Source organism: Condylura cristata, unplaced genomic scaffold, assembly GCF_000260355.1.
Source record: "Condylura cristata isolate star-nosed mole 26May11 unplaced genomic scaffold, ConCri1.0 scaffold00011, whole genome shotgun sequence".
NCBI lineage: Eukaryota > Metazoa > Chordata > Mammalia > Eulipotyphla > Talpidae > Condylura > Condylura cristata.
Window position 1 is genome coordinate 50,276,320 of NW_004567112.1, and position 18,788 is coordinate 50,295,107.

Consider the following 18,788-nt stretch of genomic DNA (forward strand, 5'->3'; position numbering starts at 1 on the left):
GTGGTAGCCAATAGGGCTATTCTGTGCCCAGGGCTGTGGAAACTTGTCAGTCTCCTGATCTACTAATAAACAGTGTGGCCTGTTGGTCTCCACCTGGGATCTCACACTGGCTCTTTGGCTTTCAGTCACTGTTCAGTCATTAAAAGGACCACACGCAAGTGCCCTTTTTTAGGTTCTGCCACCTCCAGGGCAGTGCATGGCAGTCAGAGAGGTAGATGACTCTGGTAGTTCAGAAGTATCCTTTTTAGTGTTTTCTCCTGTATTTCCCTCCTCAACATGCTTAGGCAGATCCCTCTCACATCCCTTTGATGTAATCCATATTTCTTTATTCATTAATGAATTTCAAACATGATGGAAATGGAAATTATTGGCTATTTTAGATTTTCAAATTAGAGATGCCATTGCCACAATGTAGTATGTATTTTTACTTTGGATAAAAGTAACCCAGAACTGAAAAAGTAGAAAATACTGTTTTGTTTTTGTTTTTTTGTTTTTTTGTTTTTTATTTAAAGAGTAAGTTGATTAGAAAAAAGAGACACTTGCATAGGCACAAGCAGGCAGAAAGAGCTTTGTTATTTGTTATTTGTTTGTTATTTAATATATTTTCTCTGACTTGAATAAAGAAAAAAATCATTTAATATTTACTGTAAACTTACATGTGGAAGATGTCTGTGATCCTAGCTATCAACTATTTCAATTAAAGCTCCCAAAAGCTATTAAAATTGTATTTTTATAGTTGTCATGTTAAATATGAAGAAACTGAGACATATTCACACAATTAGTATATGAGGTTTGATGTTGAAGTCATGAACTTGGGCTCCAGATTCAGGATTCTTAGCCATAACGCTTTACTAACTTGATCCATTCTAATTAGAAAAGAAAAGTTCATTAATTAATTTTGCAACACTAAACATTTCTATAGAGTTTAACATATTAAAAATATTTAAATATAATTTAAATAATTGTAGTAATAATGTAAAATTAAACATACAAACCTTAGGAGAATCAGTATTTCCCCAACAGGGAGTAATATCCATTCAGAAAATATTCGTAAGTGTGATTAAGTGATAGAATTGCTGCTATCATATGTAAAATTCTTTATTATTGCCATTATTCCATGCTTTGATATTTTCCTTTAAGTGGATTAGGGATATTCTTTGATGTTGGTTTCAAGTTCCTGTATTATAATGCACTGAGTAGGAATGATATCAATTGGTTAATAATTATTTTTTTTTCTCTCTAAAGGCAACTGACCGAGAGGGAGACCCAATAACATATGCCATTGAGAATGGAGATCCTCAGCGAGTTTTTAATCTTTCAGAAACGTAAGTTAAAATGTTTCTAAGCTTGCATTTTTTCCTTTAAAAATATTAAACATTGCCCTGGTAACAAGAGAACAGGCTTCTAAATCAAGCTTTCAGCTGTTTTGTATTTTCCTTTTACTTTTTTTCATAAATGTTAATGATAACTGGAGGGGGGGCATGTAATTCTGAATCTAGCAAACTTACCCTTGAGACCATTTATTTATTTAAAACATTTTTACTAGGTAATATCCACTGAGGTGGAAACATTTCATTTGCAGGTGTAACCTGGGATTAATTAGATCCCTTTAATGTTGTCAGCTAGTCATAATAACAAGGATATTTCTAAAAGGAGTAACTTGGCATTAAATCATGCAATCACAAGGAATTTTGTAAGGCAAAGCATAATTAAAACACATTCAAGGTACCCCAAATCGTTCTTCAATTTCTGACTTGTTGAGGTACATTCTAAAAGAGCTAACAACAATAAACTGCATGTCCAAGATTAGCCTCTTTGAGGTTTGTATCAGCATCATTCTAGTCACTTTGTAGACATAGTAAAGATAATGTTAATCATAGCTCTGGAGAAAACTGGGAATAGATGTTAAAGAAAGCATTGGGATTTCCAGACAAATCACTCATTCCTCTTGCAATAACAAAGCATCTGTTCTGTCCTGTATAGCTGGCTAAAGTGTCATGCTTATCACCTCACTGTTTCCTGTGTATTTGTGAGTGGTTTTCTCCCCAGAAACAATGGAAATCTAATCTTGCCTTGTGATTATAAAGTGAGGAAAGTGACAATTGAGCCAGGTACTGTTTCATTCTCAGGTACATGTGGCACATAATGCCCAGTGAAGGGTTGTAATGGGACCTGCATTTCCAGGGAGTCATAAGCATTAGTTAGTTAGGCAGGAAGCAGTATTTCCCAGGCTCTTACATTGTACAGATAAATAAACTTCTATTCTAAAAAGTGGGAAATAACCCTTAAATTTCTCCCCTTATATACATATAAACTGTAAATTAACTGTAATTCACAGTACCCTTAAAGAACAAGACTTTTTAAAAGGACATTTTAATCAAAATTAAGTGGCACTGGTTACCTCAATTAAATAAGTAAATAAAATAAATGCAGTTTTAAAGTAAAATAAATATAAATCAAGATTGAAATTAAAAAAAAAGGATGTGTATATAATTAGGATAAACTTCCAACTCAAAAAAGAACCCCTAACATTTATGGTCAACTGGTCTTCCTTACCTTCCCAATAAAAGGACTAAGATAATACAATCAGGGAAAAATAATCTTTTCGACAAATGATGCTGGAATACCAGGCAAAAGAATAACATTGACTCTTCATACAAGTCACCAAAATTAACTCAAATTTGATCATAGATTTTAGCATAAGATATAAAGCTATCTAGTAAATAGAGGAGAATACTACAGAGGTAAATCTTAATGAGTGAGATTAGGGGATGTTTTCTTTCATAGAGAGCACACAAACTACTAAGAAAATTAACTTAGATTTCATCAAATTGAGAAAAATGTGAGCTTGCAAGGATTAATTAGAGAAAATGCTACAACTTCAGGAAATACTTATAGTAAGTGCCATATATCAAGAACATATTAATAATTATTGTAAATGAGGAAAAAATAATCCAAGTAAAAGTGAATAACAATTTATTTTGTATCACTGTTCATTTGTATGCAGTAGCTGGTTTCTCCTTTAAGGGTAGTCCCCATATTTCTCCCACCACCATATCACCATGAAACATCACAGTATTTAAAAATGGACAGCACATTGAATAGAAATTTGTCTGAAGAAGATATGAGTGGTCAGTAAGCTTATGGAAACATATTCATGACTGCTCATCTTTAGGGAAATGCAAATAAGAATCATAAAGAGATGTTACTTCATATACATTTAGAATGGTTATAAAGAAATACAGAGTATGGGTAGGGATAACCAATATTAGAATCCTCAAGTATTTCTGGTGGGAATATACAGCGTGTATTATTCAGGCTTACAAGTTGTCATTTCCTCTGAATGCTAACGTAAAATTACTATGTGATAGGGTTATATGGTAATGATTTCTAATTAAGAGAAATGCAAACATGTGTGCACATAGTTGCACAAAGTGTTCATAACATTTGTTACAATAGAATTAATTTGAAAATAACCCAAATGTCCGTATACAGATGAATGGATTAGCAAAATGTATGTCCATACATTGGAATATCATTCATTAAAAAGAGAATGAAGTATTGACACAAGCTGCAACCTGAATGAATCGTGAAAACATTAAGTCATTTACAAAAGTTAATCATTAAATGGTATGGTTCCACTTGTATGTAATGTACATAGTAGGCAAGTTGATAGATATAATATGTAGACCAGTAATTGTCTGAGCCTGGGGAAGAGGGAGAATAAGGAGTGACTGGTAATGGCTGTAGTGATGAAATATTCTAAAAATGATCATAGGGTGAAAAGATTTTGCAACGGCTAGTTACAACCATATGTATTGTCATTACTGTGGTATAGGGTATACAGTATGTAACACGTTAAGGGTAAGTGTGAAATGATAACCTCTTAAAGTCTTATCTGACTCTTGTTAGAATTTTATTTGAAATTTTATTACCTTATTGCCATTGTTATTTCTTTGTAGGTGTCTGTTAATTTAGGTATGCTATATAAAGGCTGATTATGATTTTTCACTTGTGCTTGAACTTTATGATTATATTGCAGATTAAATAGCATATAACAATGATAATGGGAAGAGATTAAATTAAAGATGAGGAAGCAAAAAGAATAAGACAATAATGGGTGTTGTCACATATGCTTTCACATATGTGAAATATAGAGCAATAATACAATGGGTCAAAGGAAGCCAAACTCCAGTTACTAACCCTAGAAATCTGGCTGTGGAAAGAGGCTATCAAGGAGCAGAGGGAACCTAATGCATTATGGGAGAGGACTCTGGGTGTTGGTTATGAACACAATGTGGTGTGGTAACAAGTGAGCTGTATTTGGAGGATCCTACTCCTCTAAGTCACATACAACATTGTAAACCTATGTTACCTCAATAAATAATCAAATCTAATAATGTTTGAGATGAATATGTATTATTGGATACAGGGTTATAAATGTGAGGTCAGTCAAGGTTCCTTATGTTGCTCAAGTTAATCTTTTATAACTTCAAAAAGAAAAATGATAGGCATTTTCATTTCTATCTGTTATATGTTCAAAATATATATTCTAGTAAAAGTACTTCTCATATCTTTCATTCAACTACTGGAGTTCACATCACCATAATTATTTTCTGAACTGCTACACACACACACACACACACACACACACAAAAGAAAAATTTCAGGTAAGTAAATAAAAGTGAGTAGTCAGTGGCATTTAATAGATTTTCAGTGTTGTACAGCTACCAGCTTTTATCTAGTTCCAATATATCTTCATCTCTCCAAAAGAAAATCTAACCACATTTAGCAATTGCACCCTACTTGTCCTTCCCCTAAATCCCTGGCAAATGCCAGTTTGCATTCTAGATGCATAAATTTATCTGTTCTGTGTATTTCATATTAAGGACTCAGAACATGTGGCCAATTTTTTGTCTCAGACTTTTCCCAGTTAGCCTAATATTTCAAAGACCCCCATTATGAAGCATGAACCATATATCATTTCTTTTGTTTTTAACTGCAAAATATCCAATTGCATGGCTACACAAGTTTCTCCTTTCATAAATTAATGAACATTTGAGCTGGTTTTCCGTATTTTGACTATTGTGAGTACTCTACAATGAATCTTCTTATACATTGCAATTCTAAAATATACTCAGAATTGTTGTGTCATAGTGTAATATGTGCTTAACATTTGAGAAACTCAAATTGTTTTTGTTATTGAACTATTATGTGTTTCTATCAGCAATATATAAGGTGCTGATTTTTCTACATTTTCACCAGCCTTCTTTATTTATTTATCCTATTTGTTTAATTTTCATTGTAGCCATCCTACTGGTATGAAGTAGTATCTCACTATAGGTTTGATTAATAATTCCCTGGTAACTAAACATGTTGGTCATTTTATCATATGCTGTTGATCATGTATATGTCATTTCTAGAGAAATATCAATTCAAGTCCTTTGTCTAATTTTTTATCTAGTTGTCTCTTTTTTGTTGTTGTTAATTTGAAAGAATCCATTAATTGTTTTGGGGATCAGGTGTTTATCAGCTATATGATTTGAAAATTTTTCCCCGTATTGTGAGTTCTTTTCCACTCTACTGATAGTGGTCTTCCATGAACAAATAGAATTTTGAAAAAGTCCACTATACCTACTTTTTTCCCATGATTTTGGTGCTATGTTTAAGAATCTATTGTCAAATACAAAGTCATGAAATTTTATCTTTATGGCTAAGTGCTTTGATTTAATTTCTTATGTTTAGACTGTCAATTGATATTTAATTCATTAGTGCTTGATTTGACATAGTCTAATTTTATTCTTTTACATTATTGAGGCACAGAGGAATAGTTTCCCACCCCCATTTCTTATGAAATGTAAAAAATGAATAAATTAATATTGAACAGATTAATAGGAGAGAAAGATCTGTCTTAATAACATAGTCATGGAGCATTTACATGACTGTATATAACAAAGTAAAGTGGGGCAAAGGATTCTCTCTGCTTCTTAATCACCAAACCAAGGAAAAGTTAGCTATTAATTTATAGCACGGATTGAAATGGGAATATTAAACAACATTATGGTAGGTTTCAAATTTAATATATAAGAAAGATTACAAAATCTTGAACTATACACTGAGGAGAAAATAACGATAAAGCCATTTTCTTCTTCCTTTAATCATATTATGACTAGATTTTCTGACTTCATCATTCTTAACTTCCTTGTGAATAATCTCAGAAGCAATAAAGTCAGACTTTTTTGAATATCATTTTAAAATGTGATTATTTGAACCATCTCCAGTTTGGGAAGTTGATCTAAAGCTGATTGTTATAAACTACTGTGAGAATAAGATTTTAGCTTTTTTAAATATATTTCAGAATTGAAAGAAGCAAATTCAGTTCTTCATTGCCTTACCATATGTCTAGAACTTTACATTTTTTGATATATCAACAAAACATCAAAATAAAGGAAACAAAGAACGGTGACTCTCTGATTTTGAGTCATTGCATTTAACTCTCTATAAAGCTACCATATGTGGTGTGAATTTTAAAATTCCACTATAACAATAAAAGTATTTGTACTGTAGTAAAGCCATAAATCAGTCAAAAGCAAATTATGTTTTGATACTTGGTTAATATATTATTATATTAAAAAATCCTTTCTTAGATCCTCTCTGGTATCACAAGGGACTAAGTCACAGCACTGTAAAGCTATCCACAGCCCCTGACCAAGGATGTGGTCCACAGAACACAGCAGACCTCTCCTGTCCTCACCACTACTCATCTCAGAAGTGTGTTTCAGTAGATCTGCCTGTTCTGCTCCCCACTCTGTCTCTGATGAATCCTCTTTTCTTTCATCTCTAGCCTACACCCCAGTTCTTTTATGCATAATTAAGTATATATTTTTTTTAAATCCTTTTTGCCACAGTAGATGTCTTGTTAGGTCTTACTTAAAGTGCCATGGTACAGTGTCAGATTGTAATATCTAAATCACAAAGATAGATCTTGTTTCAGAAAGCAGAATTACCAAACTATTTTAAAACAAATCATACTGGAGAATATAATTTTAATTATTTTTAAACTTTTGTCCTATTCAACAAAATGGTATGGAGTAATTTTTAAAATAATCTAAGTATTTTTGGGTAAGAATTTACCCAAAGCTTGTTCAACTCCTATTTTACATATATTATGAGTGATATGCCTTTAAAAAGGATAGCAAAATGGTAAATTTGTTAGTGTATTGACAAAATTTGTTTTTTATAAATTATAAGAGTGAATGCATATGGCAGTGTTCTCTTAAATTTGATATATACTTATTTCTCTTGAAAACATTTATAATGTATTTAATATGGTCCTTAGAATGAATAAAATATTAAAAGTAGCTATTATAATTCAAAATGTTCATACTCTATTTTCTGACTTACAATGAGCTTTGATTATTTTAAAATTATCTCATTCAATTTTGCAATTTTTCAATATTTGTAAAAGTTCAACACCTTAAAAGTTTTTTTTTTCCAAAATATAACACAAATCCTAGACTCATACAGGTTAAATACTTAAGCTATACTTGCTTAAAGGGAGGAAAATCATTAATAATTGTCCATGATAATCGGAAGTCTGCCTGTGGTATAATGCTTTTTGTGTCTTACCTGTTTTTTCTTCTCTATTGCTAGTGCTGGGATTCTAACCTTAGGAAAAGCTCTGGATAGGGAAAGCACTGATCGATACATCCTCATCGTTACAGCTTCAGACGGCAGGCCTGATGGGGTAAGTACTATCTTTGGCAAAGTGCTCTTGTTAATGATTTATATTAATTAGTTTCTAAAGTTGAATTAACTTTGAGCTCTTCAGGTACACTCAACTTGATCATGATGTATTGTGTTTGTCCACATATTTCTGGATTTGATATGACTTGTAAGTTTTTCGCACTGTACTTTCAGGTTTTATATCATGATTATGCTATCTTCCTAAAATAACCTCAGATGTGTATCTTAAGTAAATAAAAATTCTTCAGTAAACCAAGAGGTTTGGGGCTGGTAAGCAAGTTCTTTAAAGTAGTTTATTAAAATCATTAATTATGTTTTTCATCTGTAGTGACTTCTTAACAAATCAAACTTCTGAAGTTTGATTTTCTTGAATGCCATCTTTTGATATATTAAGCTATACTGTGAGTCTGCTATGGTGTTGCAACTTTTGACTTGCAAGAATAGATACTTTCAATACAACTATTTTCCAATTCATAGAGAAAATGAAATCTTAGTCTAAGAGCATTCATGTGTGTTCTTTATCAGCATCACTCCGAAATGCTTCTCTGGAAGTTTTACTATATTGCAACCTCTTTCCTTTATTGTCACTTCTGCTTCTTTGTGGGGGGTGGGGTGGGTATAGGGATGACAAGGAGATTTTGTGATTAATACCTTGAGCATTTAAGAAACCACCTTGATTGACTCCACAAATAATTTGTAAGCAGCATGAAAAACCTGACTAATACACGAAGATTGAAGTTGTTTAAATGGGTACATGATTCTAGAAAATAGATTTGGATCCCTTTATATCATAGTCACCTTGAAAAACAATAATTTGGTTAGTCATTTTGGAGTGTTTTAAAATTTTACTGAATTCTTCAAATTATCCTACCCATAACCACCATCATTCTGATTTTTAACCATTGTGAACATTTAATTTGTGGACAGCATGTCATTAGACTATTTCTATCTGCTATTTTCTCAATAGTCAATTGCTAATGGCCAGTTGCTATGCCTTCTAGAAATAATTCAAATCAAATATAGGTAAGTAAGATTCAGCTATTATAGCAATATATCTCCAATTTCCTTGAAATGACTTTGATTTTAGGACAGATTGGTTGGTGGCATATTTTCTCTTTATACCTATTTGTAGATTTCTAAGAAAAATAGTCCATGGTAAAACATAGAAACTGCTTGACCTTGATATAAAACAGCTTGATCATCCTAATTAAGAATGAAAATAACATATTTGGATACTTAATTAAATTTAGTAATAATAGTATGCCCCTAATAACCTGACATTCAGCAGTTGTATACAGACAATAACTACCTACAGCACTTTTAGTAACTGTTGGACAGTAGAAAGCACTGACATATTAGACTACATGGAAATATACAACTAAGGCATAGGGCCCTCCATGGTGGTGCAGCAGGTTTAAAGCACAGCACAACTAAGCTAACGCCACTTTATCAGGAGTTTGATTCCTGGCCAAAGAGGTGGCTGATATGGTGTGGCAGACCTCTTCAGACCCGCCCACTGCTCCCCTCAGCAGTTATTTCAGTTAATCTGCCTGTTCTGCTCCCTGCTCCCTACTCTGTATCCGGTGAAGCATCTCACTACCCCTGCACCTCTGGCCTATACCCCCAGTTCTGTATGCAAAAATAAACCAATCTTTAAAAAAAAAAAAAAAAACTAAGGCACACATTTATATATGTGATGCCATTTGTTAAGGTAGTGTGCCTCTGTTAGATGTAAGTAATGAAGAGTCTCAAGATGAAAATGATTGAACTTGACTTATATAGATTTTATGCATAACTTAGCTGAAAAAAAAAAAAAGATCTCTGAGTGGGAAAATTCCAAAGTAGAGCAATTATATAGAGGTATAATTTTAGTAAGATAAAATTAATAATAAGACATTTACTTTAGGAAAATAAAATATATTTGCAATGTGTGTCACATTACAATTTATATGTTAATGGAAGTAATATTAGCACAGTTTTAAGCTGGCACTGAGAATAAAATGTCTAAAAAAAAAAGAGAATGGATGGAAAAGAAATAATGTATTAAGATGTCTAGCACAATCTTACTTGAAAAACTGAAAATAAATTCTGTATTAAAGTTAGTGGTTAAGTTCCCTCAGGGCATTTTAAAACTTTTGTGTATTTATTTTGTTTTGGTCAGGTCAATTAGCCTTTCTTCTTTTCTCATTCTTATTATCTATAAGGTCTCATTTTGCTCTAAAAGTCTGATTCTTTTAAATAGATTGGCTTATTTCAGAAGTTTCTATTGCGCATAACAGTAGAAATGAAACATTTATATTTCAAATAGTCTTCTTCAGTTAATTTAATCACCGCTATAAATTTTTATTTGAACGCATATATAAATATATATTTCCCAATTAAGAAAATTACTACAAAAATATTTTGACATTTTGATAGTGCATGTCTTACTGAAACACTTAAACATAAATCCTTTAGAGCTATATTAATAGTAAATTTTAACAATAGTAATCATGGTTTCTTAGACCACAGCAGATGGAATTTTCTTAAATCAAACTTATTACAGCAGTTTGTATAAATCAAATATAATTTAAAAATTTAACACAAAAATCTACCTTTCCTATCAACCCCCAGAGTGAGTTTGGGAGAGGAGAATACTCCTACTAGTCACTCCTAAGTTTTATAGACAATATTGAGATCTGTTTGCTCTTATATATTTTTTCCTTTGTTAAATGTCCTTCATTAATGTTAGATGAAAAACTATTATATGTAAGTAATCTTATATATGTAAAGGTTAAGTAATTTATATAAATGACTACATCACTATGCATAGACAGAATTATGTATTATAATTGTTATATAGACATCTTACTTTCTAGGCTTTGATAATTATATATGAAATTCATTACTAATTTATGAAACTACAAATTTCATTAAGTTACTACCATTCTTCCAGTATTTTCATAGTTTAGCTGAAGTGGATTGTAAAATTTAGCTTTTTAAGCAGCTAAATGTTAGCTCATTAAAAAATAAAACAAAACAAAACAAAAAATGGTAACTTATTGGATAGCTCCAAAAAGATTTGTTTTCTTTTAAAGGTATAACGCTTTTTCTTTTTTTGATATTCCTTATAGCATTCTTTACTTTTCTGATAAGTTAAATTAATAAGGCATTTTATTTGAAAATCTGCACACATTTTATGCTTATGAAAATGCTTTGATTAACAATATAGAGGATATAAAAGTCCTTTTAGGGTCTCTGGCTGGGTCTGAATACTTTCCCTTGTTAATCTTTTAAGTTTTACATGACAAAGTACCCCTTTAAGAAATAATACTAAAACAAAACAAAACAAACTGCTGATTTTATGATATTGTGAACGATTAACATAATGTTTTTTATATTATTGAAAAACAGTAAGAAAAAACTGAATTATATGAAGGGAGACTAAAGGACAGTAAGAAAAACAGGTTTTGTTTTTTTTTTCCCCCAGAATTCTGTCATCTCAACTTTTTGTCCCTGGGGAGAAGACTTTGACTATTCCTGTAGTATAAGGAATCTGTCTTTTATGTTGGAAATTAATTTGCAGCTTATATGGAAAAGAAAGATGACTACAGTATTTGTCTTGTATCTGTTGTTTTTTTTCAAGCAATATGCTGATAAGAATATTTTGGGTTGTGAACCCCTGAACACCATCAGCAATCTATGGCTGCATAAGCTTATAGGAATATTGTAATTTGAAAGAAATCCAGCACAACAAAAAAAGTTTGTTTCAGATGGGAAAAAATGTAGATAGAGACTAAAACCTGCTTGATTGGTCTGAGATATTTTTAGTATGTTTACTTTTACATTCACACTTGTTACCTAATATCACCCAGATGCTTCCAGAAAAACTAGAAAAGTCTGCTTTCTTTCCGTACAGTTAACAAAAGCATTTTCAGAAAACATAGCTAGTGGATTTTTTTTTTCTTACATCTTGTTATCTAGAAGTAGCCACACTGAAAGATAATTTGTAGGTTTTATGTTTGTGTCAATCAAATAATAGGCAACAAAATTAAATAAACATGAAAATTACAGCAAAATATATAAATACACAAATAGTGACCAGGATTTTTTTTTAAACAGGTTTATCTGTTGTCATTTTCAATGAGCAAGTATTTTTATGTAAAATAAGTTATTCTGTCATAGTATCTCTCAACAAATTCCATGTATTCAGCAATATTGTTTTCCTGCTTAAAAGATTTGATAAAAATAATTTAGCTCTGTCATAGTTTTTATTTTCTCTAAAATGTTCTTTAATTAAAGCTTGAAAAACTGGGTTATGGATTTTATAGTGAACACTTGTAATGTTTTACAACCTTAAATTGGCAATAAGTCTAAGCATCTTTGCTTTGCCTTGAACTAATATTATTCCTTTAAATTCCTTTAAATATGACACTATGAATAAACAACTATAGAGGTTGAACATTTAACCATTTAATCAAAATTTGGTAAATATTAGCAAAAGGAAAAATGTGTACAAGAGGAGTAATTTATGAAACTCAAATAATTTGAATTCAAGATAACTGTAGTTATAGATAACTATAAATATAGTTGTCTTAATGAGATTTTGAAGGTAGTGTAGATGGTATATAGTATAACTAGATGTGGACATATATATATGGACATACATATATATATATATTTGGACATATATAGACACACACATACACACACATATACATATGTGCGTGTATTCGGTATTTAAAGTATACTGACAAGTTTTGTGAATCTGTTTTTATAATAAATGATGACAATATAGTTTGTTTTTTTTAAAGATTTATTTATTTATTCATACAGAACTGGGGAACAGGCCAGAGATGTGGAGGGTGAGAGGATTCACCAGAGAAAGAGTGGGGCGCAGAACAGGCAGATGATCAAAGTACACTGCTGAGGGGAGCAGCGGGTGGGTCAGGAGACGTCTGCCGTGCCATGTGGTCACCTTCGGGGCAGGTGGGAATTGAACTCATGTGGAAGTGGCTTAAGCTTCTTAGTGCTGTGCTTTAACCCGCTGCGCCACCAGGGAGGGCCCCATGACAATATAGTTTTTAAAAAGAGTTAGCATTTTTCATTCGCTTTGAAAGTCAGATTTGTATTTTTTGGCTGTTGAGAATAAGAACTTAATATTTTAGTGTTTCACAAATAAGTTTTACAGAAGTTTATTTTTAAAAAAAATAGTATGAGATATTTTGCAATGCTCTGCTAGTTACTATATTGTATATAATTGTATATATGTTATAGAAATATATTAAATATATAAACATAAATATTGTAAATATATCATATATATTTTTATATATTATATAAATATATATTATATAAATTGTATACATACATAAATATACAATGTATATAAATATAATTACTATTATATATTTATAAGCAGAAAATATTTTTTAAATGGATGAAAAACAGTAGACTGAGAGAATTATAAGAAAGTTGGCACAAGGAGAGTCAAGCAGCTTTAAGGAACGACAGCAGACTCTAGTATGACTACTCTTTGGATTTGACTTCTGGCTGTCAATTTTAGTGTTATGTTTAACCTCAGGCCATTGTGAATTTACTGCCTCAGTAAAAACACCTTGTTTTGCTGATTTCAACTTAAAACAAGTTTCAAAGAAATAACATTTGTTAAACTGTTTTCTAGTTGTAAAAGCAGTGTAGTCTTTCTTGAAAAAAAATTGGAAAATAAAAATGGCAAGGAGAGAATAAAATTATCTATATTTCATTTAGTCAGGTAACAGTTGAATTTATACATAGTCACATACATATACACACAAGATTGTGTATATGCTCCTTTTAAAGTAATTTATTTCACAAGGGATATGCACACAGAAGAGTACACAAACCATAACTGTACATTGTACATCGTAGTGATATTTTTTAATATAGTGACACACATGTATAAAATCCCCACTCCAAACAAAAAACAAATTACTTAGCACTTCAAAAGCCCAGTCTTTGGATCATACTAGACCTTACTCCACCATTTTTGTAACTGTGAACTCTGTCTGACTTCTTTTACCTTGGGGAGATTGTGCCTACCTTTGAAACCGGTAATTGGAATTATATAATATGTACTTTTTGTGTGTCTGACTTCTTTCATTCAACCTTATGTTCATGAAATTCAGTCATATGATTAATATCACAGTAGCTGTTCACTCTTACCACTACATATTTTTTTTTCATTTTATGCATTACACAATCTACATTGCCATATACTATTGATGGACATTTGTGTTGCCTGCAGGTTTTTGCTAAGAAGGTTCTTCTGTTCATAGTTATGCATGTCGTTAAATAAGAATTATATTAAACCTTTAAATAGAGTAATATATACTGATCATGTTAAATAATGTTATGAATTTTCACGGAATAAGCCAACTGGACAGCCAGTAAATAAAGGGAATAAACCATTACCAGTACCTAAGACTTCCCTGCTATGTGTGATTTTTAATGATTAATGGATACTACATATGAACAGTTATGGGGATTGGGATAAAGTTGTATTGCTTAAAGGGGATTAACTCTTGCTTTTATTAAAATGGGGATAAATTGAATATCCAGTATTTTTTTAATCTGAGGAATCTGAAGTCAAGATTTCATCCACTATTACTTGAAGAGTATAAAGCTTGGTGATGCCAGCTGAGAGGATGGAGTGTTAGCCAGACTGCTCCTTGTTGGTAGCTAGGAAACTGTTTTTTGGCCCATCAGCCCCTTTATAACTTAAATCTCTTCAGATTCACTCCCTTTTAATCACTTCTTTATTACCAGGTTTTTGTGTTTTTCTCCAAATCATGTACAGATTAGCACAAATTGTGTCTATATTAAAAAAAAAAGGATAGTTATTGACCTGATTTTTCTTCCTGCCTTTTATTTGTAAGTATTAAGTATTTAACTTTATGGCATCACAAGAGTTTTCTCAGCATGCTTTCAGTGACCAGTCACACATTATGACTAAGCTGGGTGAGGGGAATGGCGGTACTCAGGCTTTACTTAGAGAAAGTAGTTTCTAGCTTAAGTCACATATTCTGTGACTTAATCCCATAATCACATTATGTTAGGGTATTAACATATATAATATTCTCTGGTGGTACAAGACCAGTGATTCATGTTTCAGCCAGGTAGCACACAGTACTGGTAGGTTTATCTGATTACTGTTTCTTTAAGCTACATAATCATAAAATGACATTTATAGGGTAGCAACTAGTCCTCAAGCATTTCTGAAAGCGTTTGTATATCAGAAAATGCTCATTTGGTTCGCCATGCCATTTTATAATGTGCTAGTTTTGTTTTTAAAATTGAATAATATAAGTAGTGAAAATACATAAAAACATTATATAGAAAATAGGATGCATGTGGTGTAAGCAAAAGCTTTCCACTTATAACATGTGAATAAGATCAAGGTAGAATCACTTTTCTAAGTGTAAACATTCAGGAAATACTTGACATTTTTAAAAGATGTTTTCCCTTTAATATCATAGCATGTTTTTTCTGACTATTTTTTTTTTAGGAATGTAAAATTTTAGCTTTTACATATATATATAATGTTTTCATAAAACTAAAGATTAGGAATAGTAGTAAGAAACATGTACACAAATGCTATTATGCCCATTTAACTTACATAAAAATCAAAATTTCTTCTCTCACGTTTAATCCTGTTTTCTTTAAGACCTCAACTGCCACAGTAAATGTGGTGGTAACAGATGTCAATGACAATGCTCCAGTGTTCGATCCCTACCTGCCTAGAAATCTATCTGTGGTGGAGGAAGAAGCCAACGCATTTGTGGGTCAAGTAAGGGTAAGTGGAGTTATATGTGTGTGTGTGTGTGTGTGTGTGAAGTTATATGGCATGAAATAATCACATGAAGAGTTGTTTTTTACTTTTCATTTATAGTATTATAATAAAGTATTATATAATATATATGTACTTTATATAGTAAAGTATTTTTAGAATAATATAATTTAGTTGCACCTTTAGATATAAATCTGAAAATACACACCTCAAAATAACTATATATGCACGTGTGTGTGTGTGTGTGTGTATATATATATCCTTCTATACACTGATTATGTAAGTATATCACTATCATCTACTATATACCTATGTTTCAAACACATCCCTTGTCCAGCATAGACAACAATATTCATTTCTAGGCATTTGCACAGGTACAGCAAATTTCTGTAGTTCTTTTAATGAATAAGTCCTTTTATTTAAAAGCAGAGGTAACAGTGATTCAGTTGGACTATACTTTGTCTTGATTAAACTAGGGCTAAGAAAACCTAAGATGGGGGGACATCTTGAAGAAAGCTAATATATTCTGAAGCTTTGCTTCATATGGGATACATGCTCTCTAGATAAAGAAAGACTTCTCTAACAGATTTACCAAGAATTTCAAGTCTAGGTTTCAGTATCCTGTTTCTTCTTTGTTAATGCCTTATTTCAAATAGTAGATTTGATAATGCTTTGAGGTAAGCATCCCCTACAGTCCTGCTACTTTTTCTATCAAGCATCGGTTCTGTTTTATATAACTTTGTTATGGCTGCAAAAGGGGATGTGATTATATAGTCTTTGTGATTTTTATACTGTATCTTGAGATTTGGATTAACTAGTTTGAAGCCCCCTCAGAGAACTGAGGGCAATACATGCAACAGTCAGCTTCATAGGCATGATTATAATTGCCAGCATCTCTCTTAAATCCTTGCAAAATGGCATACAATATACATAGCCTGTGTCTGAATGCCACCCCACTTCACCCAGGGGTAAGCCATGGAATGAATTGTGATGTTTCAGCTTATCAAGTAGGGGTCTTCTTGCCATCTTACCTTGCCATCACACTACATAATACTGTTGGTGTCAACTCTTTTACCATAAAATCAACAAAGGGAAAAAAAAAAGATTCAGATTTAAATCATTTTTGAGAAATTCATTTAAAATGAAAATTAAATAAAGATGTCTCTCAGAGAAGAAAACCATTAAGGGCATTGCTACAAAGCCAGCCATTACTGGGGTTAAATGCACTTAATCCTAAACGCATATTCTCAGAAGTGATACCTACAAAAAAAATTCAAAATTATTGAAAATTATTGATCCCAAGAAATGATGAAACAGGAAAAATTATACACTGAGTCTTTGGTTACCAACCCTGTGATGAAGACAGAATGAAAGACATTTTCAGTATTTCCTGCATCCATCAAATATAGACAGACATTCCTCTGCATTTCTGATCCAAGGGCATTTAGTTCTATCATAGGTGCTAACAGATGAAAATTAGCCAGAGATATGCTAGTTGTGTGGTACATGCATAGTGCAGTGGCAGTTTCTTTTACACCAAACAAGGTGATAAATCAATAATAGAACCATGTGCAGAAATTTTAGAAAAGGAGCCATGTTGCATGCTGATCTCAACTCATGAAGGATAAATGCTGATCAGTAAGAAATCGGGGAAGGTTGGGAGCTGTCTGAGGAAAGATGAGGGCATGTGAACAAATAGAAAAATTAGAGAGTATGTTAAAGTACAGCATCAGAAAGCTAGCTGCAGCTGCTTCAACACGAGTTCAATCCCTGGTGGGGAAGATGACCTACAGGGCATGGCAAAACTCTCCTGACCTGCACACTGCTCCCCTCAGCAGTGTATTTCAGTCAGTCTGCTTGTTATGCTTCCCCCTCTCTCTGTGGTGAATCTTCTCACCACTCCTGCACCTCTGGCCTGTACCCCAGTTCTGCATGCATAAATAAATAAATCTTTTTAATAAAAAACAAATTATATTTGAGTAGATTGTAACAAGAAATTTTAAATTCAGGAAACTGAACTCAAAGGCAATTATAATAGCCCAGACATAAGTATTCAATAAGTATTGAATAGTCTAACCATAATAATCATTAGAATATATTAGAGGTGTCACTCTAACACGTCATATTGATGAAAACCAAAAATATTATTTCAGCCATATTTATCAACTTTTCATATAAAATAAAAAGATATTGAGATAATTTCAGAAAATTATCATTCTGAATGCTGTATTTAGTACTGGAGAGCTTAAAGCCCATATGGGATATGCACCTAATAACACAAAATATGTTAATATAGATGATTAATTTTTATTTTCCTTTCTCTTATTTTTGCCAATTTTCCTCATGTTCTTCATCTTTTTCTTTAAGGAATGTATGGTATTATGAGCAATGGTCTCTATAAATCATTTCAGCATTAAACAATGAAATATAGACCTCAGCATTCATTTGATAATACAAAAATGTCCTAGTCTTTAGGCAATAACATGTTCTTGTAAAAACTAAATGAGTTGAAAGTGCAAAGGAAAACAGCCAAAGCAGGTGCATCCAACTGATTTTGCAAGTTTCAATGAAGTTATAATGTTCTTAGAATGGAATTTTGATGCATCATAATAGCCTCCTGTTGCTACCTAATGCTAATTATATAATACATTAATTTTACTAAATGACTCATGCTCTACTTGTAAACCTTAATCTTAACTGTCACAAAAATATTGACACGCTTAAAATCAAGATAGGTATATTTAATTATTACACAAAATTTGAATTACTGACTTTGTGTCTTATTATAATGATATATATTTTTAAAGATTTATTTTATTTATCTATGCATTCAAGAGCTGGGGTGTAGGTCAGAGGTGTGAAGGGTTAGAGGATTCACCAGAGACAGAGGGGAACTATTGAAATACACTTTGAAGGGGGCAAAACCACAAAAGAGGCCTGCTGCATCATGTGATTTAGCTCCCTGGCCAGAGATTGAACACACAGTACAGTGGCTGCCTATAGCTTCACAATGCTGAGACTTAACCCCTTGCACCACCAGGGAGGCCCTCTAATGATATTTTATTATGAATAACCCAATGTTAGGATTCAAATGCCAAACGAATTTTTACTCCCTTTAAAAGCATTTTTTGGGCCCTCCCTGGTGGCGCAGCGGGTTAAAGCACTGCACTAAGAAGCTAAAGCCACTTCCACATGAGTTCGATCCCTGCCTGCCCCGGAGGTGACGACATGGAGC

At 32.1% G+C, this 18,788-nt stretch overlaps 1 protein-coding gene across 1 annotated transcript in view; it reads left to right on the plus strand.

Moving 5' to 3' along the window:
• The window catches only part of PCDH15 (protocadherin-related 15), a 565,802-nt gene that overhangs the window by 377,192 nt on the left and 169,822 nt on the right, over positions 1 to 18,788 (plus strand). Inside the window, exons 13-15 of the mRNA XM_004681080.1 lie at positions 1,246 to 1,325; positions 7,654 to 7,747; positions 15,431 to 15,559. Of these exons, the coding sequence (XP_004681137.1) occupies positions 1,246 to 1,325; positions 7,654 to 7,747; positions 15,431 to 15,559 (303 nt within the window). The remainder of the gene's footprint in view (positions 1 to 1,245; positions 1,326 to 7,653; positions 7,748 to 15,430; positions 15,560 to 18,788) is intronic.